General features: G+C 43.0%; 1 protein-coding gene across 1 annotated transcript in view; it reads left to right on the top strand.

The window, feature by feature from the left end:
• The first annotated feature begins 815 nt into the window (after positions 1 to 815).
• The window catches only part of KDM1A (lysine demethylase 1A), a 36,997-nt gene continuing 26,413 nt past the window's right edge, over positions 816 to 11,399 (top strand). The window contains exons 1-2 of the mRNA XM_083626961.1: positions 816 to 1,202; positions 5,267 to 5,432. Coding sequence (XP_083483087.1) covers positions 831 to 1,202; positions 5,267 to 5,432 — 538 coding nt within the window. The 5' untranslated portion in view covers positions 816 to 830. The remainder of the gene's footprint in view (positions 1,203 to 5,266; positions 5,433 to 11,399) is intronic.

Genomic DNA, 11,399 nt, shown 5'->3' with positions numbered 1-11,399 from the left:
GTGTTTTTGTTTTGCTTTTTAGGGGGAGGGAGAGAAATCTTCCGTTTAAATTTATTATTACAATTCATGTAATAATGTTATTATGTTTTATACATGCTGCAAACCGCCCAGAGTGGCTGGGGAAACCCAGCCAGATGAACAGAGTATTACAGTGGTACCTCGGGTTACATACGCTTCAGGTTACAGACTCCGCTAACCCAGAAATAGTGCTTCAGGTTAAGAACTTTGCTTCAGGATGAGAACAGAAATCATGCTCTGGCGGCGCGGCAGCAGCAGGAGGCCCCATTAGCTAAAGTGGTGTTTCAGGTTAAGAACGGACCTCTGGAACGAGTTAAGTACTTGAGGTACCACTGTATTATTACAGGCACTTCTGGACTCATTGTTCAAACCGTGTTTATGGAAGACAATCTTCCTCGGCTACGAATGACCACCAAAGAAGAGAAGGTAAAAATAAGAACCGCTAATAACATTGGGGGGGGGGGCGAGAAACGTAGCCAGGATTAAAACTACATTCATATATAAAACCTATTAAAATCATGCCAATACTATCAATCACATATTAATGGAGAGCCCCATTCTAGGTGAGGGCGGCTGTCCCAGCGGCACGTGCTACGGCGGCCGCTACGGGACTAAAAACGGATCGCTGGTCAAGAGCCCCCGCCCCCTTCCTCCCCCTGGGAACCGCGCGTTCGTGGGAAGGGGGCGGGGCGTCGCGGGCAGTGACGTCGCGCCGCCGCCGCCGCCAGGGGCGGAGCTTCTCTGCGCGTTCGCTCCCTCGCGCGCGCGGGGGCCGCCTTTGTCCCACGGCCTGACTCGGCTCGTCTGAGGGGATGCTGTCTGCGGGGAAGAAAGCGGCCGCGGCGGAGGCTCCGGTAGGCGGCGGTGGCGGCGGCGGCGCAGGAGGCCCGGGGGGCGATGGCTCTGCCGAAGCCCCGGCGCCCCCTCCGCCGCCCCCACCCCCGCCGCCTCCGCCCCCCCCTCCGCCGGCCCTGTCGGGCTCCCTGGGCTCCTCGGAGGGCGGCGGCTCGGGGCCCTCGGAGCGCACGCCCCGCAAGAAGGAGCCTCCGCGCGCCTCGCCGCCGGGGGGCTTGTCCGAGCCGTCTCCCCCCGCGGGGCCGGGGGGGCCCGTCGCGGGCTCCGAGACCCCCAGCATCGCCGAGACCCCCGAGGGCCGCAGGACCAGCCGCCGGAAGCGGCCCAAGGTGGGTGCTCTTGCCCCGGCCGCTGCTCCCGACCACCGGGGCCTTGCCTACCCGGGGCGGCGGGATGGTTGGCTTGGGTGGGCCGGGCGTCGTCTCACACGAACCGGTTTGTGAGGAAATCTATTACTTTAAAACGGTGGAGGTTCAAAAAAGCGGCTTCGGGCTCCCGGAGCCGGTTAGTGGTTTTTATTTTTATTATTTTCGCTGCACGTTATTGCAGAAACCGAGCGGTTGCTTCCTGCAAGGAGAAACGTAAAGGCCGAGCAGGCCTGTAAATTCCAGTTCGCTGGGTGGCCTTCAGCCAGTGAGGATGTTTCTCAGCCTGACCTACTTCCCAGGGTTGCTGTGGGGCCGAAATGGGAGCGGGGAGCGCGCCTTTTATCCACACGGGTCATTTGGGGGGAAAGCGGGGAGTGAAACAACAACGAGAATAATCGCAATAAGTAGAAGGCTGGCATTGCAGTCTTTCCCCGGTAAGTGTTGGATTCCTCCTTATTGGCCGAGTCCAAACAAAAAAATTCCAAAGTGAGATCTCAACACCTAAAGTGGTGCAGCCCACTCTTAAGGATTTAAGGGGGCGGGCGATGGTATTGTGGCACACCGTGAAGAATGGCAGTTCTTGTGGCACAGGTTTGTATAGATTAAAGCTCATATCATCAGATGCAGCTGGGATCTGGTTGACGAAACAGGCCACAAACAGTCTACAGGGCTTGCTTGTGGGGCTTGTGTGTTCTGGATTGCCACGCGTCTGGCATCTCTTGGGCATATACTACCTTCTGCTGTATGTACCGTATATTGGTTATCTGTTATTGTTAATTAGATTTTTTATTCCAAAACGGTACACAAGGTTGATGTGACGTCAGAGAGTAGCTAGAGCCTATGTTGCAAGGCACTAATGAATGTCATTTATTGTTTGCTTCTTAAGGTGTAGGCTAGACTGCTACCTTTGTTTTACAGAAGCAGATTTAATAGTGTGCAATGCAGTAAATGCCCCAAAGCCATCTTAATAAGGAAGGGAAATAGATCCTAACAAAATCAAGGGTTTTTTTTTTCTTTTGGCTCTTGCTTTTCTAACACAAAGGATCCTTTGTGATCAAATAAAGCTTTGAAATATGTTTTGATATGTGTATATTTGTATCATGTAGATGCACAGGGAAGATGTTGAATATAGCTTTGGAGAGCATTATATATTTAACAGTTAGACATTGATTTCATTATGTGATCATTAAGACTTGAGGGTTCTACTTTCTTTAATACAGGGAAATGCTTGTAATACAAGGAAGTATATATCACATGGCTTTGCTAATTTTTAGCATTGATTAATTTGGGCCCTATTCCATTCTGAGTTCTCTGCATGGCTTACAAATAGGAATGCTTTTTTGAAATGAGGGCTTACAGTTAGATCTGTTGGTCCTTTATAAGTAAACTTATAAAGTATTATTATTTAATTTACTTGAATTAGTTTGTACAGAATAGTGGGTACAGGACTTGAATTTTGGGAGGGCTTTGAAAACAAAAATTATGCTGTCTTTCTCCCAATGCTTCCTTATTGATGGCTAGCAGCAGCTGCATAGGAGTTGGAGCTGCGCTTGTGAGGCTCAACAATGCTTTCCATCCCTTCCTGGAATCCTATGCCCTTTGTAGGATTTCATATATAAAGTGTAGCCTACTTTAGTTTGAGTTTATGTGACTTAGGTTGCTACAGAACCTGTACAGATCCATATAAGAAAAAGCTTCAAAACACATTATAATGTACATAGACTGTACATAACATGAAATCAAAGGCTAACTCATTTTTATGGCATAAAGCTTTTGTGGATTAGAGGCCAATTCATCCAATTTTGTGAAGTGCTATTCTCAGGTGTGTGGGGATGCTAAACAGAATAAATATACCAAATAAATTAAAAAAATTACAGACACAGAAAATGTATAATAATAATGATAATAATAATAATTTAGTATTATTTATACCCCGCCCATCTGGCTGGGTTTCCCCAGCCACTCTGGGCAGCTTCCAACAAAATATTAAAAATACAGTAAAACATCAGACATTAAAAACTTCCCTAAACAGGGCTGCCTTCAGATATCTTCTAGAAGTCAGATAGTTGTTTATTTCCTTGACCTCTGGTGGGAGGGACAACCACACAACTTTTATGTAGACTGTTTTGGTGTAAAATTTGCTCATGTATGTGAGATAGAAAGTGGTAAAAATAAACTGTCACTCAGGGTTCAAAATTAGCAGGGTGTTAGGCGCATTTTGCGCCTGAAGATTTTCCATTTGCGAGCACCTAAAAAAGTCTGGGTGGTATTTTTTGCACCTGGCTGACACTCAAGGATTACTGAAATGTATGTACTTTGAAGCCTTGAAGTATATGTTAAGGATAGACAATATGTTAAGTATATGTTAACATATTGTATATGTTAAGTATATGTTAACAATATGTTAAGTATATGTTAAGGATAGACAATATGTTAAGAAGTTTAACAATAAAGAGTGGAGTGTTTTGAAAACTAAAGTATGGTACTGATATTTTTTACAGTATTGTAAACACCATATATTAACATATATTAACAATTTCTGTTAAAATGTGATATTAACAATTTGCCACTTATGTGAATTATTTTCATGATTATCAAAATAATAAATAAAAAGTGTTGCCGACCCCTTCCCCCCAAATGGCGACTAGACATTCTGTTTTGGCGCCCACAACCCAGATCCCAGGAACCATTTGACTGCTAGTTTTTCTATCCCACTTCTGTCACTTCCCAGTATATGTATGCTACTATTATACACAATTTAAAAATGAATTATGCTTTATCACCTATACAGATGTCTGCTATTTGTGTCAATTGTCACATGTCAAACCTGATAAGTGTAGCAGCTTAAGGAGAAACTGAAGGCAGGCTAGATTCTTTTCTAGGGTGAGACGTGTATGTGATGCAGGACACAGTTCATATTGTATGTAAAAATGCTGTATACCAGGCATAGGCAAACTCGGCCCTCCAGATGTTTTGGAACTACAACTCCCACCATCCCTAGCTAACAGGACCAGTGGTCAGGGATGATGGGAGTTGTAGTCCTAAAACATCTGGAGAGCTGAGTTTGCCTATGCCTGCTGTACACCATGCAGCACCATATGTTTTACTCTCCCAGCCACTGCTATCATTGGCTGAATTGCCCCTCTAAGTATTGCAGTATAGTAGTGCCTTATTAGAGGGAGCTTTGTGTACCTGTGGCTTTTGAAGCAGACTGTATTTTCACTAGATTAGGTTATAAAAAAGATTGTGCTAAATTAGCTGATAAATCTAGGGGGATAACTTAGTGGTAGTTGAGAGAAAGCTCTTAGATTTTTATTTTTTGAAATATTTGTTAATTTCCTGGAACAGTGATATTTATGGTGTGTATTGATTATTTGTTGTGCTTCTACCATCTAGGCTGAGAAGTATAACTGAAAAAGGTTCTTCAGTATTTTCTAAATATATTAATAACTGCCGGGAAACACTTACTAATTGCACTGTACACAGAAGCTAAGTTACAGACTGTAGCAGTCTAATGTAGACAATGTTAGAGTGAAATATAGTGTACTTTGCATTTATTTATTTTTAATTTAAGTGGATGAAATGAGATATTCAGTGGATAGTGGGTTAGTCATAGAAAAAGAGAATTGCAAATTTGTGCAATAATGCGTTATGGCACTGTCTTCAGCTTGTGTGTCAGGACCCACTAGTGGGTTGCAGCCTGATCTAAGGTAGTTGCAACAGGAGCACTACCGCCTTGCAAATATATAGTAAAAAAATGGGTCCCCAAATGTATGTTTGTGTTAACAGTCCTGGAAATGAAAAGGTTGACTAAGGTATAGACCCAAGATTCTGCTGAACCACAACCCCCATCATCCCTGGGGTTCAACAACATGAGGTTCACAGGTTCCTCACTTTTGCATTAAAGTGAACCCTTCAATTTACCCATGAGAATTCATTTTAAAAGTTTGTTATGTTAATCACTCTACTGTGCCAATTTGCTTGTTCTGTATTGATTGTATTTGGGGGGGGCATTCTGCTTACAGGTAGAATATAGAGAAATGGATGAAAGCCTTGCTAACCTTTCTGAAGATGAGTATTACTCTGAAGAAGAAAGGAATGCTAAAGCAGAAAAAGAGAAAAAACTGCCTCCTCCCCCTCCCCCACCACCTCCTGAGGAAGAGAATGAAAGTGAGCCAGAAGAGCCATCTGGTGAGTAAAGGGCCCCCATCCAGCAGGACAACAATGGTCTTGCACATTTGAAGGCATTATGGTTGCACAGACACTCCCCCTCCACTGAGTTTAGCTTAGATTAGCTATGGCATGAAGGACTGAATGCCATGCAGAAAGTATGGGTGATAGGCCACACATGAGCAGCATTAATGTGACCCTGGAAAAATATTATTTGCTTTGAACCCGTATCTTCAGATTTATTAATCAACATCCTTAATAGAGTGACTTTACTGACTCCATTGCTTCCTTACCTGGCCTTAGATTTACTAAGAGCCAGTGTGGTGTAGTGGTTAAGAGCGGTAGCCTCGTAATCTGGGGAACCGGGTTCGCGTCTCCGCTCCTCCACATGCAGCTGCTGGGTGACCTTGGGCCAGTCACACTTCTTTGAAGTCTCTCAGCCCCACTCACCTCACAGAGTGTTTGTTGTGGGGGAGGAAGGGAAAGGAGAATGTTAGCCGCTTTGAGACTCCTTAAAGGGAGTGAAAGGCGGGATATCAAATCCAAACTCTTCTTCTTCTTCTTACTATGCTTGCAATCATCTTTCTGTGGTCTGCTGAGAATCCCAGAAATTGGCTGATGAAATTTTCTAGCTTTGCTTTGCTAAATTGAGTCATTCTCATCTCGCTCTTTTTTTGTATTCTGGGTTTCCCGCCATACATTTTAGCTACTTGGCAACACGTTCAGTTGCCTTTAATCCTGTTAATAAAACTGGTTCTGCCTGGTCTAAAACTATTGTGAATCTTGATTTCTTAATAAAAGGGCCACTTTTATTTTTGTGTGAATCTAGTTGTAGCTTTGTTCTCCCTCTATTAAATGTCAGAAGTATAGCTTGAGGAGAGTAAAAGTCCATCCCCAAAATACTGCCTCCAACTTGTAAGAATTAGTGGTTGTGAGCCAAAGCTGCACCCTGGGGAAGTTCCTAGCTGGCTGACAGAGTATGCCCTCTGTATTTCTAAAGCTGCCTATGCCAAGCTTCAATTGTAGGATGTTATGGTAGTATGAATGCAAAATGGCAATTGACATACCACCGTGTGCTTTTGTGGTGGAGCAAATTGCATTCATTCTGCATAGCACACTTGCTCACAGTTTGGGCAGGGGCTGACGAGAAGCCTAAGTGGAGCTGTAGCAACCCTTTAGCCATTGATCTCCTGGCTCTATTATTTGGGTTGAGGAGTAGGCATCAGCTGAGTGAACACAGCTTGTTTTAGGCCACTTAAGTAGGTTTCAGACAAATTATTTTCTAATTGAACTTGTGTAGGTAGACTTCATACTTGAAAGATCCATTTGCCTACCTTCCTTGTTACATGTCATTGTCATCTGTTGCAAAAGGAGAGAAATGTCCATCTCATGCAAAATGCAAGTCTTCTGCAATTGGATATTTTTGTCAATAATTTTCTCTGCCACAAGTTTTTTCATAGCCCACATCTGCTAAGAGTTCAGCTTCATGGAGTAGATGCTAAGGACATTTCCGTTTCCTCTGGTGAAGAGGGGAGTAGATGTTTGTGCCTCTTGCTATGAGAATGGACTAGTCATACAAGGTGCAGCTTCCAATTGGCTGCAGGAGCTTCCTGCACTCAGTCGGAAGCCACATCGGACGTTTGGCTTCCAAAAAGCGTTCACAAACTGGAACACTCACTTCCGGCTTTGCGGTATTCGGGAGCCATAATGTTCAAGTCACAAGGCATTCCTGAACCAAGGTACGACTGTATTTATGTTCAATGCCTTTCTGCTGTCAGTTATAAACATAAATATTTTGGGTTTGGTCCAACCTAAATTAGTTGAATTTGCTCACTGATTTCAAGTTAGTAATGACTTAATTTAGATTGACTTTGAGGGGTTTAGTGCAATGAATGTTGTAAATAAATAACTTAGTTTGGATCAAACCCATTATCTCAAATTTATGAGTATTTTCTCTCCACTTTAAGGCTCCATTCTTTCCCCATTATTCATTTTAGACATTTTGCCAGCTTTAGTCCAAAGTGCTACATATCTGTACTCCTACACTAGTTCACCTGTACATTTCTTCTTAGTGATCTATTTTGCCTCCTTTTTATAGCAGATAACTAGTCACATGCCAGCCTAAAATGGTAAAATCTTCAACCTCACTGCTTTTCATACTGCCCTGGAATGCGTGCCACTCCTAAGCCAAACCATGTCCTAGTCAGAGTGTGCAGGCTTCCAAAGTGGAACTCACAGCTGCCTCCCTAGTTATTTTTGCTGACACGCTGCACTGAGCTAAGCCAAGGTCTGGTTTCATATTTTGTTTGAACAGGCACTCATGGTTGAGCATTCTCTGGACCAGGGTTTCCCAAATCTGGGTCTCCAACTGTTTTTGGACTACAACTCCTATCATCCCTAGCTAGCAGGACCAGTGGTCAGGGATGATGGGAATTGTAGTCCAAAAACATCTGCAGACTCAAGTTTGGGAAACCCTGTTCTAAACTAAACACGAGGAAATAACAGACCTTGGCTACAAGTGGTTGTTAGTTTGGAGAGTGCTTAACTACAAGCCTAGGTCTGAACAACACACTAAACCAAACCTTGCCTTAGCTCATAGCAGCATAAGGATTGGGAGCCAGCAGGTTTGCATTAAGCCATAGCTAGGCTTAGTATGTTGTGCAAACCAGGCTATTGAGATAGGGACTTCTTTTTTGGCTCCTTTCTCAAGAACAACCATCTTCTTATGTTAATAGGACAGCAAGATGTTGACATTATTGAGCACTTCAGTGTTCTGCAGATAGGCAGGAGAGCCAGAATTAGAAAAGTGAGTTGTTTTGTATGGAACATAAATTTGCTTCGTGATTCACTGAGAGAAGCTGTTTCGAAATATCTGAATAAAACATTTTAAACTCTCCACCTGCATTCTTGTGGTTTTTGGAGCTTGCCAGAAATAAATCAAAACTTTATATTCATTTAAATAAACTTTTTGAAATGTATATTTTATTTTATTTTTATTTTTTAAGACCCCAACATATTTTGTGTCATTTCCCTATGTGTGAACATGGTTTTAGAGAGAAACGTTACAGAACGTTTTTATTTTTTTGCCAGCAAAAAGTTAAACTCTATAGTTATAGTTCAAGCACATGCTTTTATATTTTCCTTGCCACAAAAATGGAACGCAAATGAAATATGTTGACTTTGAAGTGAGAGTACTCTTACAAGGTCGTTATGAGGTTAATGGTACAGAAAACTTTTGTTCAGAGATAGTTTGGTTGAGAACCAGTGTGGCGGTAATAGATAGAGTGCCAGTCTAGGGCTGGGAGAACTGGGTTCAAATTCTATGCTAGCTCCATGCAAAACACAGTTGGCTAGTCTGTGGTTTAAGCATTGCTTCCTCTGCTCTTTCTTCATAGTAATGTCCCCTGTAATTTCACAGCTTTAGTCATCATTTCACATTGCGTATGCTCCAACATAAACTATAGATAAGACAACCCATTATTGAACTAGTTTGCACATTACAGCAAACCATTGTTAAACTGTGGTTTAAGAAGTCTGAGCATCATGATGGTGCATGCTACTTATTAATGCCTGCTTTGCTTCTCTGTTCCTGTCTTTGCTGTGCTGAGAGGAAAACAAAACAGAGGCTGGCTTTGCATTTTGTATGAATCCACTTGCTTTGTTTGTTTCCTCCAAAACATCAGAGATGTTAAACCAAGAAAAACCTTGCCTTTTGCTCGTGGTTTGTTTGCAGAGAAGCAAACCATGAATACTAGTTTGCACATAATTCTAAGCTAGCCTCTAATTTGGTACAGCAAAGGCAGGAATGAGGAAGTGGGCACTAATGAACAACACACTACTCATTCTTTTGTAATCAGAGATTGAATTTAGTATACGCATGGTTACAAGGCAATGTGATATGTGTTGGTGCGTTTATAATGCAAAATCATGTTTCATACTGGAAGTGGGGTTGGTTACACACGTGATCCTGAGGTCAGCTTCCAGTTTGCAAACAACGTCTTGCAAGGAACTAGCATTATGTCTGCACAGAACCCAAGTGACTTTAGCCAGTGCTAGGAATTGGGATAGAAAAGCTTGGAGCCAAATGGCTTCTGGGACCTGGGTTGTGGGTGCCAGAATGTCTAGTCGCCACTGGGGGGTGGGGTGGTTGGCAACACACTTTATTATTTTGATAAGCATGAATTAATACGTAATTCACATAAGTGACACATTGGGAGGGTAAAATGTGGGGAAGACCGTAAGGATAAATAATGGGTTACCTAAAGGACATAAATTTAAACACACAGATTTGCTGTGTGTTGTTTTTTTTAATAAAATCCTTTTGGGTAAAACAAATGTTGATGAATTTCCCCATTATGATTGGAGAAATATGCTTGGCTAAGCAATTAAAAATCCTGTTTTACAACTCCAAATGCTTCATAGATATGTGTGCAATAGTATAGTTTGCTAAAAAGAAAACCTTCACATTAAATGTGTTCTGTATTTCTGTGAAGCCCATTTTAATTGAGGGGCAGAGGAGAGTGTTGGTTAGAATTGGAGTTTGCAGGAGGCACAAGGTGTGCCTCTGTTTTCATTTTTTTATGGTCTGTTTTCATTTTTTATGTTAGTAATCAGTAACTGTTGTGGCTGAGGAATCAGATTGAGTACCACTGTTAAGCAGGAAGCCAAATCCCAGGACTCTCCTATCTTCTGTGCTTCCTCTCTGCCTTTGCATTCCTTTCTTAGTACATGTGTCTTTCACTGTGCTGCCCCTTCATGGCCCATATGGAATTTTTCTCGCTATTACTTCATTGGCAACTAAAAAGGGCAGAATGGGGCGGGGGGGATAATATCTGTTCTTTAAAAATTCCAAGCATAATAAAGACACATGTCCATGTGGCCCTTGTATTTTATTGTGATCCCCTCTTCTGAAAAAGGGAGACTGAGAGCAAAAATGAAACAGTGCCAGGAGCAGGTCAGAAATAATTCACATGGCTTCAGTGAAGTTAACTCTTTAGTCAGAGAAACAAGGCAGCTTAGGAGGTCAGGCCTAGAGGGCACAGCAACACTGGGTAGCTCAGTTGGTTAGAGCGTGGTGCTGAAAATGCCAAGGATGCAGGTTTGATCTCCTTAAGGGACAGCTGCATATTCCTGCACTGCAGGGAGTTGGACTAGATGATTCTCAGGGTCCCTTCCAACTCTTGTGATTATGATTATCCTTCCTGATAGAACTTGCCCCTATTTGCAAGGACCGAAGGTCTCCTTCACATCTCCTTTTGTCTCCTCTTCTCCCAGTTCCTGTCCAATCTGAGGCTCCTTTGTCTTCAGCCTGGCTTCCTAACCAGCCTGACTCATTGCTGCCCCTATGCTCCCCTTCTCTTCAGCCTCCTTTTTTGCCTCTTGTTCTGGACTGCTCTCTGCCACAGACTCTTCCTTCTCACTAAACCCTGTTAACTCTTCAGCTTCTGACACCTCCTCCTCCTAGTCTGTTCCCTCTGACTACCCAGCATTGTCCCACCACCAGTCCCCTGGCTCTGAGCCTTCTTCCCTTGGGGGTTCCCCAGCTGATGCCTCTCATCACTCCTCTGCATCCATTCAGTCTATGACAGACAGGTGGTACCCTGGACTACTATTTGCTGGCCGTTTAAACCTTGAATTTTTAGTAGTTCAGCATTAGGATTCAATAAATCCTCTCACCTCCTCATTATACATGAGTGTCTTTTTCCATCTGGTGAGCACCCATGCTTCAACCCAAAGCCCTGCTTTTCAGAAACTACCTTTCCCTTCCCACTTGTAGGTGCATTATCTCCTACAAGTTGAGCTTTTGTGCTTTAAAATAAAAAGTGCTTTAAAATAAAAAAAACAGTGCCAACAGCACATTGCTGCTGCTTTCTGCAAAAAGCTGATGGGAATGGATAGATGTTTGTCAAAGAAACAAGACATAGTCCATTCCTCTTACCTTTTTGCAAGCGACAGGGAGAAGGTGCTGCTTTCTCCCAAATGCCAACC

The sequence above is a fragment of the Podarcis filfolensis genome (genome assembly GCF_964270895.1).
Source record: "Podarcis filfolensis genome assembly, chromosome: 8".
Classification (NCBI taxonomy): Eukaryota; Metazoa; Chordata; class Lepidosauria; order Squamata; family Lacertidae; genus Podarcis; species Podarcis filfolensis.
Note: the sequence above shows the minus strand (reverse complement) of the source record. Positions and strands in the feature narration are given on the sequence as shown.